Source organism: Pyxicephalus adspersus, chromosome 3, assembly GCF_032062135.1.
Source record: "Pyxicephalus adspersus chromosome 3, UCB_Pads_2.0, whole genome shotgun sequence".
Taxonomy (NCBI): domain Eukaryota; kingdom Metazoa; phylum Chordata; class Amphibia; order Anura; family Pyxicephalidae; genus Pyxicephalus; species Pyxicephalus adspersus.
In genome coordinates this window covers 126,812,282-126,824,200 of record NC_092860.1, presented here as the reverse complement: position 1 = coordinate 126,824,200, position 11,919 = coordinate 126,812,282, and the positions used below count along the sequence as shown (strand labels likewise).

The following is an 11,919-nucleotide window of genomic DNA, read 5'->3' as shown; positions in this document are numbered from 1 at the left end:
GGACCAGGCGATGTCCCTTCTACAATAAATCATACTCACCTGCCTGATTGCTGTCTTCTTCTGTCCCTCTTGTGGCTGCGCAGGTATCATTCTGGGCCAGCCAATCTAAACGACCAAAATTCAAAACCAGAAGAGGACAAGAAAGAAGATTGCAGCATCTGCGACAGAACAAGTGTAATAAAAAAATCAGGCAGTTATGTTTATTTGATTACAGAAGGACCTGCATGGTTGCAGTTTTTTATAGAATTAGTTTAGTCTAGTCTAGAATTAGTCTAGAATTAGTTTAGCCTAAACATAAATGCACTTTTGATTCTTGGTCTAATCTGGTGCATTGTAACCTGTATTACTACATGCATAAATGGAAGTTACAACATACAATTCTGTGTAAATAAACGTTAAGAAAACAGAAAACTGTGTAGAAAACGTTCTAAATTCTACACAGGATACAACAAACCAAAGCCTTTCCGGCTCATTAACTGAAACACCACGCTTATGTATGTTCCTCCAAGCCTCCAGGGGGCGATCGCCGTTATCTCTGTATTATTGTACAGCAGAGCACGCTGCACCGTACGTAGAAGGTGTGGGTCACGTGACAGGGCTGGTTCTCCTTGCAGTTGGTTGGCTGAATTTGCTGTTGTTGTTTGGGTTGCTGCTGTCCGGTGTGCGTCCTTCACGTGCGGGCGGGTGACAGCGGCGGGTGTGAGTGGGAGGAGTGTCCGCCGCCTCAGGTAAATATAAGGACTGGGAGTCGAGTGTGAGGGAAACGAGCGGCTGTTATTGGCTAGACGGGGTGCATTGTGGGAGTTGTAGTTATGGAATGCAGAGGAGTATTATTATGTCGCCCACACATACCATCAGCTCATGCAGTGTGCGGCATTGAGCTTCTAAAACCCGGGGGGATTTATTATTATTACTATTATTAATAAACAAGATTTTTATAGCACCAACATATTATGCAGCGCTGTACAATAAATAGGGGTTGCAAATGACAGACAGATACAGACAGTGACACAGGAGGAGGAGAGGACCCTGCCCTGAAGAGCTTACAATCTAGTAAAAACAATATAATAATAATAAATATTTCTGCAGATCATGGTGCCATTGACTAGTAAGGTGAAGATATAAAAATAGTTAAAAAAAAAACGTATGTATAACCTCCCTGGCGGTAATCCCGAGAGTGGCTCGGGATCAATTTTCCATACCAAAAGCGGTAACTCCCGAGCCACACTCGGGGTGATATTGCCAGGCAGTTTAAAAAGCTTACCTGGTAAGCGGTGCCCGCGGCGTCCTCCAGCGATGCCCGGAATCTTCTTCCCTGGCCGGCATCTCCGTCCACGACGTGTGAATGAAGCAGATGCTGGCCGGGAGTCCAAACAGGAAATTTAAAATACAAAGTATTTTTAAATTTACCGCTTTTACATTTAAAAATACTTAGAGGAAGTAAACTGAAAAACACAGACAACAAAAAAAATCCACTTACCTTCAATCCCGCAGCGCAGTCGATCGGTTAGGAGGTTTCTTCCATCAGGTCCCACGTGGTCACATCTCTTCTTCCTACGTCACCTGACACAGGCGCGAGATCGGGTGACAAAGGTTGGAAAAAAACTTGCATACGTGAGATCGGCAAATTTTTCTCTTTTCACGTAAAGGTTCCTTCTGCGCATGCCTGGGATGCTCGGGCATACGCAGAAGGAGCAGCCAAGAGCCTCCTGGGATACCTAAGGCACGCATCCCCGGAGGCTCTTGGCACACTCATTCATTCATAATTAGGGGGTGGTGTTGCACCCTTTTGTTTTAAATAAAAAAAGAATGTTGCACTTAAAAAACAAACAGAATTTTTACCTAACATAAAAGGGTTGTCTACCCTTTTATGTAAAGTGAAATTTCTGAGTTTAGGTAAGCTTTAATATTCATACTTCCAGGGAGGTTAAAGTAGAACTGAAGTAAAAAATATTACACTTTCCTTAAAGTGCAAAGATCCCTCAGACTCACTGGACATTTCCTAAATCGGGTCCTGTCCTGTAATTCTCCTTCGCCGGGCACCACCATCTTCTTCTTTTTTCTGGCTACATCACCTGATTTCACCCTGTGCAGGTGTGAGATCGGATGACGTAGCCCACTTTAAAGGGGGAAAAAAAAGAGTGCCGGTGCTTGAGATTGATATCTCTTTCCCCTTAGTGTAGTAAAATGCCCCTTCTGCGCATGCCTGACGTAAGGAGCAGCCAGGAGCCTCTGGGGATGCTTGACATAGGTATCTGGGTGCCCTGCACTCACATTCAGTCTTGATCGCCACAGAAAGAGGAGGAGCTTCCTTATTTTTTTTTTGTAGAGAGTGTTGCCGTTGAACCCCTATTTGCCCTTCCCCCCTCCTTTTTTATTTATTTTTTTCTTCTTCCTGTTATGCTATGCAAATTTGTTATGTAATGTTATTGTTTATTTTATTTGAAAATTTCAATAAAAAAAAAGAATATTTTCACTTTATATAAAAGAATTGTCCGCCCTTTTATGTAAAGTAAAAACTTTGAGTTTAGATCCGCTTTAATATTAAATAGGCACCCATAATAGATGATTTTTTTCAACACTCACCTTTTTTGTGTTAGCAATATTTTTATTAATAACAACCTGCAAAGAATGCAAACAGTGGCCCCTTAAATTGGTGCTTAACCTGGGTGGTTCATGTCTGTCTGGATTTATATGTCTAAAAGCTGTACATTGTTTTTCATGAAAATTTATTTTACAGTATAATAAAGTTTGAAACACAAAATCATGTCATAATAAATTAAATTAAAAAAAAATAATAAACATTGACATGATTTTGTGTTTCATACTTTATTATACTTATACTATTATAATACACTGTAAAATAAATTTTCATGAAAGACAATGTACCGCTTTTAGACATATAAATCCACTTTATTGCATTCAATGCAGTTATTTTGTATTGAATGCAACACAAAATAGTTTGAAATTCCCACCGTGCCCCTAGCGATGGCTGCACTCACCAACGTCAGTGGGAACTCCTGGGGAATGTCAGCGCACTGGCAGGGGGACAGATGCAAGGAAGAGGACACGGCCAGAGGATGGCAGGACGCCGGTTGGACCAGGTAAGCCTTTATTTTTTACATTTTTAACTACCCCAACTCAGGGTTACCACTTTCAGCTTGTTTTTTTTTTTTAAACCTGAGTCACACTCGGGGTTATGGCTGGGGAGGTTAAATAACCTAGTAGTATAAATGAGTCGGTGGCAGTAGTTCATGACTTTCTCCTTACAAGGCAGTAGTAAGTGAAAATAAAGGAATTTTTATTAAGTCAATCCACCTTGAGCTTTTCTGGATCAGTTCCTCATTGTCTCAGGATTAAATGCCAGGCGTGGCCACCACCTTCCTGCTTCTGGCTATGTCACCTGATTTCGCACAGACATGAGATCAGGTGACCTAGCTGCTGTAAATTGTGAAAAAAAGACTGCCGCAATCTCACTACACATGCGTTGATAAAGACTATAAAGGGGAATAGCTTCTAACGGACCCAATGGGATTCCTCAGTAGAACAAAACTCGCCTCCTATTGCTCCATTGCTGGTGTTAATATCTTCACTTGGTCTTCTTGCAAGTTCAGGTCTTTGACCTTCTTGATTGCCAAGACTAGATTGAAGTAAATCCTGAACAAGTGCTTGGGAATTGATTCCCAGCAGCCGGTCATGTCTTTTGTCTAGGTTATTTTGCTATCTTGGGATCCATAATAGAGATTTCCCCTTATTTCTGGCGAAACTGTTTTATCAGGCAAGTTACTATGCATGATAGATAATTGTATCCTGTGTACAACTGACTGGGAGCACAAAATGTAATCCCCCCTTTCTCCAAAAAGCAGCGTTCTTTGTTACACTGTCATAAAAATTCATCTCAAATGATCATTTTCGGTGTCAGAAATTTGTCCTGTGTATGGGTTTTAAAGCGTAACGAAATAAAAAAAAAAAAAAAAAAAACTTACCTGTAATCTGTAACCTGCGCTCTCCTGTAATCCAACTTTGTCCTGGCGAGGAGGAAGCACCGAACGCCGCCCATCTTGCGTCGTCTTCATCTCCTGGCTATGTTACCTGATCTCGCACTCCTGAATTCACTGCGCATGCATGAGATTAGCTTTTTATTTGTTCTTACCTTAATGTAGAAAAAAAGCTCCTTGTGCGCATGCCAAACTCGCTGGAATGGTCTTCTCCGTCTTATTCGGCTTGCTCTTACTTTCTGCTCATTTAAAAGAGCACTCAATACCCATTTTTTCAAACTTGCCTACCCCTCTTTTTCTGTCTTTTGAAACCGGGACTACTTCCCACCACTACATATCTCCCATCCTATTGTGTGTTACTTCCCCCACCTCCTAGATTGTAAGCTCTTCTGGCGAGGGTTCTTTCCTCCTCCTGTGTCACTGTCTGTCATTTTCAACCCCTATTTAATGTACAGCGCTGCATAATATGTTGGCGCTATATAAATACTGTTTAAAAATAATAATAATACAGGTTGACATTCAAAATTCCGGCCATCGATAATCTGGTTCCTTCAGATTTCCGCCATGGATTTCAGAGGGCATTTACAAATTTACCGCGTTGGCGCGCCACTGTTTTCTGAAGGCGCCATTTGTTTTGATGGCGCTGTACTCCAGAATCAGCTGTTGGATCTTGCTTGCATATGTTAACAGGCATTCCTTCTCATTTTATCATTTATTTGCTGCTGTATACCGCCATTATGGATTCAGCAAATAAAAGAGGAAGTGTAAAACATAAACATCATGCATTGTCGATCACAGAGAAAGTCATTTTCTGGTAAATATATACAGTATAAATAACCATAAAAAATCCAGCATTTTCAAAAATTTGGCACTCCTCCAGATTTTAGAATATCAACCTGTGACAATAATATTATTATGAATTACTGCCTGGAAAGTCATTGCATATCTAATACATCCATGTACTGTTTATTATTATTATTATTTTTATTATTAAGAAGAAAAGGAGCAGCCAGGAGCCTCCGGGGATGCGTGACGTATGTATCCCAGAAAGCTCTGCGCTCCCATTCAGTCTTTATCGCCACGGCAAGATATTTTACTTTTAAGATATAAACTAAGGAGAAACGGCTAAATGACTATGACATCCTTTTTTTTATTTTTTGTGGGTAAACAATGTAGTCTAGTTTAGTTATGTATTTCATTTGTTTATTTTGCTGTTTGCCTAGAATTCTACCGTTCCATACCAAATTTTAACATAAGAAATGTTTCCCCATGGTAAGCCCTATGTCCCTAGCACAATGAACAGAAAAACTGCCCAGTCATTCTATGGTTTTGTTAAACTACAATTAAAAGAAGTGGTGCAGAAAACATCTGTCTGACATAAACTTCATGCAGCTGGTTGAACAAGGGTCACCTTTTTCTGTTGGTATGTTTACAGGAGACCTTGGCTGCAAGCTGTTGTGTGCTGATAAGAGAATTGATATTCGTGTGCACACTGAGAATTTGAAGACAAGCTGCATTTCTTTTGTCTGGTAATTTACATTTCAAATCCTGTATTTCCACAGAAATAAATTTCGGTGCTGATGGATTTTATTGCAATGTAGGTAAAAGTTATTTTAATTCTCTCTCTCATACTTCATCACTTGATAGAAAATTTGAGCTTTTAGTTTTGTATCTGCAGAAGAGATTTTTTAAGCCCTGTTGATGTCCAATGGACAACAGATGAATTTTGCTGGAAATGACCTTTCATTATTGACAGATGAAGGATTAAGTGTTGTACACACAGTGCCATTTTGTTCTGTGGAGAGGTGATTAGGGGAATAATTAAGCGGCACCCCGCTGTACTTTCCTCCATTGCAATGCACAGCAGTCATTCCCTATGGGTCGTTCATTGATCCAACACTGCGTATTGATGAACTTCGTCAGGGGATTGAGAATCAACTGTTTTGTATACATGGCTTAACAGGTATTTTATTGGTGGACTTTAGTGTTAAGGAATTGCTTAAGGTTTAATTCCAAGCTCCAACGGGTATACAAATGCTTTCCAGCACTAATCCTGTGTATGCCAAAATGACATTATAGTAGATTCATTCATATGATGGCTGTATATCACAATGAAAATGAAATTCAACTCTGGTGAAAATTTAATTTGTTGAATATATCCAAAATACCATGCAAATCTCCCAAGCAATGTGTCAATTAATTCTACAGAATGACAATATTAGAACAGCCTATAATTTATTAACAAAAAACACCTATAAACAACATTTTCCTCCTCCATTCAGGGCAGTGGGCAGGATCTGTTCAGTGGCTCAGTGGTTAGGACTCTGGTCTTTACATCGCTAGGTCTCAGGTTGGAATCTCGGCCAGGAAACTATCTGCGTGGAGTTTGCAGGTTCTCTCCGTGTTTGCGTGGGTTTCCTCCTGGTTCTCCGGTTTCCTTCTACATCACAAAAGCATGCAATTAGGTTAATTGGCTTCCTCCCAGAATTTGACCTCAGACTGTGCTGAAGACATTTGACTATGGTAGGGACATTAGATTGTGAGCCCCTTTAAATGAAAGTTAGTGACAAGACTATAGACTATGTACAGCGCTGCGTAATATGTCGGTGCTATATAAAAATGATAATATCTGGGAGCAGTGGCATAGTTTCTGCTTGCATAATATTTGTATGTTTCCTACTTACTTTCTATTTATGTGCAAGCTAAAACTGGATTTGATAATAACCAAAAGGATTATAATCTACTTTTTGTGCATCAAATACCTTTGCAAAGTTCATTATTAACTTTTAAAAAGTACCAGGGACTCTATGATTGTACTACACATAGCTTATGCAGGGACAGAGCATTGGGGACACCTCAGCAGGTCCCCTACCACTACAGAATGCCTGAAGAAAACTACAGCGGAGGGAGGATAAAAGACAACCTCCCTGCTCAAGGAGAGGGGAGTGGCAGTGACCAATCTTTATCACTAAAAGCTCCTGCTACAAATTTTTACATTGAATACTGCAAAGATCTAGAAGAAACACAAAAACCACTCCAAGATTCAGGTAAGAATATACATCCTGTATTGAAACAATATTTGCTTATCCCAGTGTTCAGTTGTAAGCTTTGTTTTCATTTCCTCGTCAGCAAAGCAAATAGAAAGTGCAGAAAAAATAAAAAAACTTGCATAGCAACGCTACATACACACGTCAGATGATTCTTTTCCCATAATCGCCTCATGGCTGATATCGGACGAGAATCTGTTGTGTGTACAGCGCTCGTCCTCTGTCATTCCGTCGTCAGTCCTGGCAGATCCACGGACGACGAAGATCGTAATGCATGCAAGGAGAGAGAGCGCGGTGGAGTGCCGCTCCGTCTCTTTCCGTCTCTCCTCTCTATAGAGCAGAATAACACTGCATGTTCAGCGCTTGTTCATGCATTGTGTTTTGTTGTTGGAAAGGATCTTTCACAATTATTGCAGATGTGCACCCAGCCTAAAACACCTCATATTAATTTATAACAATGGTTAAGCTCTCCAATGCAGCAAATAATGTATCTATTACAGTTCATGTACTTGGTGACGATACAAAAAAATAAGTACTAATTTTTGTATTTTGTTCTTTTCAGCTACAAATAAATGTTTTAAAATGGAAATTAAATAAGGCAGACTGTGTTTGGATGATTTTAGTTTGGAGATGCCTAGAAAAAGAAAGAGTTTGTCACTTAGTCCTCAGAGGAAAACGTCAAACCCCAGCATAGCTGTGGATTTTTCATCTTCTACTACATTGCCCCCTCCACCAACAATGAGTGGTAACAAGAAAGAGATGCTCAGCCGTATGTGTGAGATGTTCCCCAACCTGGAACCTTCCTTGGTAGAAATGGTGCTCTCGGAATATACTGAAGGTAGGTTTTATATCATGTATACATGTGTTTTAAGTGTGAAGGTTAAAATTAGTGTAATGTTTTAGAAGAATTGGTCAACAATGGCACCTCCAGATGTTTCTCTTACAAAAGTTGTCCTTTATATATCCAACCCATATAATCTTCTGTTTATTTAAAAGGCATAGTTCTGGCCAGCCCCTCTTCTGGGCGCAGCACCTAGCAATAGTGCCTCCCCCGCCCACCTCTTATCAGCAGCTTTAGTCCTCTGAATCGATCATGGTGGGACTGCTCATCCCAGGTGGATATAAATCGCGATGTAAGTGGCCCCGGGGGTCCCCAATTTGCATTTACAATTTTGGGCTTTTAGACACACCTTTGAAACAGCAACCCCAATGTTCAACCCCCAGTTATTGAAGTGATGAAGTAAGGCAGTGATGGGAATAGGACACTGGCTGTCCTACCCCCATCTTGTTATCACATGCTCACATTCATGATGCTTTTAAAGCATCACAACATTTTAACATTATATAAGTGGTGACTTTCTTTCCCTTTTATTTATTAAAAAATGTATTTTTTGTTTTTAATTATTGGTTAGAGGACCCCTCCCTTTTATCTTTATTTTCATGGTGGTAAAGACTGAAGGGTAAATCCGCAGCCACCTGGGTTATGTGTGTCACATAATTCATGTGGCTGTGGGCTGCTCCTTCTGCGCATGCCTGACATCAGAAATGTATCGCCAGGAGCAGCGCTGGATGAGCATTGGAAAGAAGAGGGAAGCTGAACTATATTATTACACTACTACAAGGGGATTACACATGGTAAGTTGTGAATTCCCCAATACCCTGTTAGCCTAAAACATTTTATGTTTAGGAAACACCTGCTTCCATTCTTTACTTATCTAGTCATTGTTAGCACCTCTGTCAACAGTTTTGTTTTTTTTAATTTATTTAATTTTCAATTACCCAAGATACAAAGAAACGTAGACATTTGAAATTTAAGTATGGAGGTAGCTGAGAACAGTATGAAAAACAAATATTACCATATGTTGAAATAGAGCAAAAATGGGATAGGGACAGAGAAGGTAAGATAGTCTGGGGAGCACTAGGGTGTGAGGGTGGGATGTAAAGGAAAAATCTAAACAGCAGATGTGGAGAATGAGGATGTGTGTTGTCAATGAATGTGGAACTTAACACTAGACATCTAAGATTTTATGTATATCAGACTTTTTCCTATGTCAGACACATGGATTCTGTAGTCTGGGGAGTCGGTAGAACCAGGTGTTGTAGAACTTCTCTGTGCCGTGGATGGTTGAGGTGAGGTGTTTTATGACCTGTCACTGTTTTTATGGTTTATCCCAATCTCTTTTAGTGCCACTTTTTTGGAACAGTTAAGCCTGTCAAAGGAAATAGAGAATTAATATATCTGCTGGCACAGTCACGAGCAATTAAAACCATTTCAGTAGTGCTGTAAAACTGCTGTTATTGCTAATTTTGCTAATATTACTAAATTTTGCTAATATTACCTCATCCTGCTGAAAATCCCTACCCCTGGTATTCAACTATCAAATGATAGACCCTCATTGGGCAGTAGATAATTTAGAATTTGACAGCTGAAGTGAGGGCTTTAACGTCGGAAGCACCCTGTGTAGAAATTGGACCTAGGGATTTATAGATTTATTAAAGACTAACCCTGGGAATTTCAGTCACCACAAGGTGTCTGTGCTTTAGTGCTCTTGTTGCCTATTTAGTTAATTTTGGACTTGCCTTAAACTGCAAAATTGGCAGTGGTAGTAGTCAGTTGTTTTTTGGCTAGAACATGTATCTGCAAAATGATTTTTTGGTATGGCATCATATTTAACTTGATTTTTCTTTCCCTTTACTAGTTGAGGTAGTGATGGATTATCTCTTGGAGCTCTCAACGGTTGCTAAAAGAGAGTGTCAGCTGGAGTCTACAGGTTTTGAAAACATTGCAGCATGTTTGGATGGTGTTCAGAATAATTCACAGAGTTTAGAAAATGAGGTTATTACAAGTGCTACTGTAACTGACAAAGCAGAAGGCTACCTAGATGATCAATACGTTGATAAGACTGCATGTGACGACCTGGATATTTTGTTAGATGAAGCACTGGATCGGTATGGCTTAAAAAATCGTGAAGACAATTATAACGCAGAGCAACTTGGGATTCCTGCATCGGAAGTATCAACAAGTAATGTTTTGTCACAACAGGTTCAGTCTGTATCGCCGGAGAATACCTTATTCCATGGGGAGTATATGGAAAACATTGCTCAGCCTCAGATAAGCCTGGCTATGGCAGAGGAGATAAACTCTGGTGGTTCACTTCATGAATGTAATGATGTTAGTCTCCCTACCAAATCATCATCTGAACTGGATGCTAATATTAAGCTTTCAAAAGGCACAAATGGTAGTTTTATACAGAATAATAAGCTTGGAACCACAAATTCCCAAGGACTATTTGCAAGCAGTGAAACGCCGACTTTTCAAAAACTTAGCCATGAAAGCATCCAATCAGTATTGACAACACAATCTAATGTATCAAGTGTTTCCCCTAAGTCACAAATTAAATGGAATCCAATGGCGTCAACATTTTTTCCAGCATTCAATCAACAGGGCACCTTCATCACTCCAGTAGTTGCTAAACCTTTTCAGTGGTCATATGCAAAACAACCTAGTGGAGTCAATTTCTGTAATGCTCAGGCTCCTTCTTCATATGTCTGGAATCCATTTCGTCAAACACAGAGGACTGGTGAAAATGTGAATCCCATAAATGTGTGTAAACCCAAACCACAGGTTAATGCTCAGAGCTCTAAAAAAGTCACACGTCTGGTAGGAAAAGTATTAATAATGTTGAGAGGTGCTCCAGGATCTGGGAAATCCACACTAGCAAGGTAAAGACAGTGTTTAAATCTTACTGAGTGAATACAGAAATGTAAAATGTATTAATTGGCAATACATATGAGTGGAAATTATTATTTTATTACTCAATATGCAACCTGTTCCTTCCTATGCTGGGCAAAGTAAGAGCAAAATTCAGCAACAGCAAAGAGCTGTTCAATTTTATTTTGTCTGTGCTCCTCTGTTGCTGTTTGCCAACCAGGAGAGAAGTTTTGTAAAATGTCACTTCATTTTCTATTGACAGTGCTAGTGCACCACATGTCTCTTCTGCAATAAAAATCCTACCTGATCACAAGTTGTCATTGCTGAATCTGAAGAAAGAGAAGAGAAGGCATTTTTGTGGCAACACTTCAAAAAGTGATTTATTTGGTATTGGGCTATTTTAACATCCTTAGCTACACATAGCCCAACTGAACTCAATGATACAAAAGTGATACAACAGACTCTATTACCAATGTACAATGTCACATTGGCTCAACTCATATTGGTACTCATTTTGCCTCATTATCCGACGTGTTTCACCTAATGGCTTTTTCAGGGGCCTTTTTATGGAGACTTATATGGGATAGGCAAATCCAGTATAAGTCCAGGTATTTTGCCTATCCAGTGTAGGTCTCCATAAAAAATCTCCTGAAGAAGCCTTTGGGAGAAACGTGTTGGGATAAAGAGACAAAATGTGTACTAATATGAGTGGAGCCAATGTTAAATTGTACATTGGTAATAGAGTCTGTTGTATCACTTTTGTATCATTGAGTTCACTTGGGCTGTGTCTAGCTAAAGATGTTAAAATCGTCCAATACCAAGTAAATCACTTTTTGCTCACAAGTGTGAGAGTTATGTCATTTTGACCTGGTCAACCAAGATGGGGAAAGACCCAAATCTAGAGGAGAGTCGGGTGAGAATGGTGACACCCTCAAAAGAGCAAAAAGGGCTAAATGTACCTTAAAAATTGTGAACAGGCAGGTACGTTTATATTATTGCCGACGTCAGATTGCCCGTCCCTTCAACAAACAAGAATCAGCCTGCTCACAATATTTTACTTTTTAAAATTTCTGCATTTTAAAGTTCTGCTTTCACAGTTGATGTTACCTATAACCTTTTTGATAGAGGTGAGATTGGTAGTGTTTATTTCAAACACACCGAT

At 39.7% G+C, this 11,919-nt stretch overlaps 1 protein-coding gene across 6 annotated transcripts in view; it reads left to right on the top strand.

Annotated features, from left to right (window-relative positions):
- Positions 1 to 571: 571 nt before the first annotated feature.
- N4BP2 (NEDD4 binding protein 2) overlaps positions 572 to 11,919 on the top strand; it is a 43,030-nt gene continuing 31,682 nt past the window's right edge. For 2 of the 6 annotated variants that reach the window (XM_072406304.1, XM_072406298.1), the window contains exons 1-4: positions 591 to 728; positions 5,434 to 5,595; positions 7,608 to 7,883; positions 9,745 to 10,768. In XM_072406304.1, the coding sequence (XP_072262405.1) occupies positions 7,676 to 7,883; positions 9,745 to 10,768 (1,232 nt within the window). In that variant the 5' untranslated portion in view covers positions 591 to 728; positions 5,434 to 5,595; positions 7,608 to 7,675. The other 4 variants (XM_072406300.1, XM_072406302.1, XM_072406299.1 and 1 more) reach the window with 4 other exon arrangements.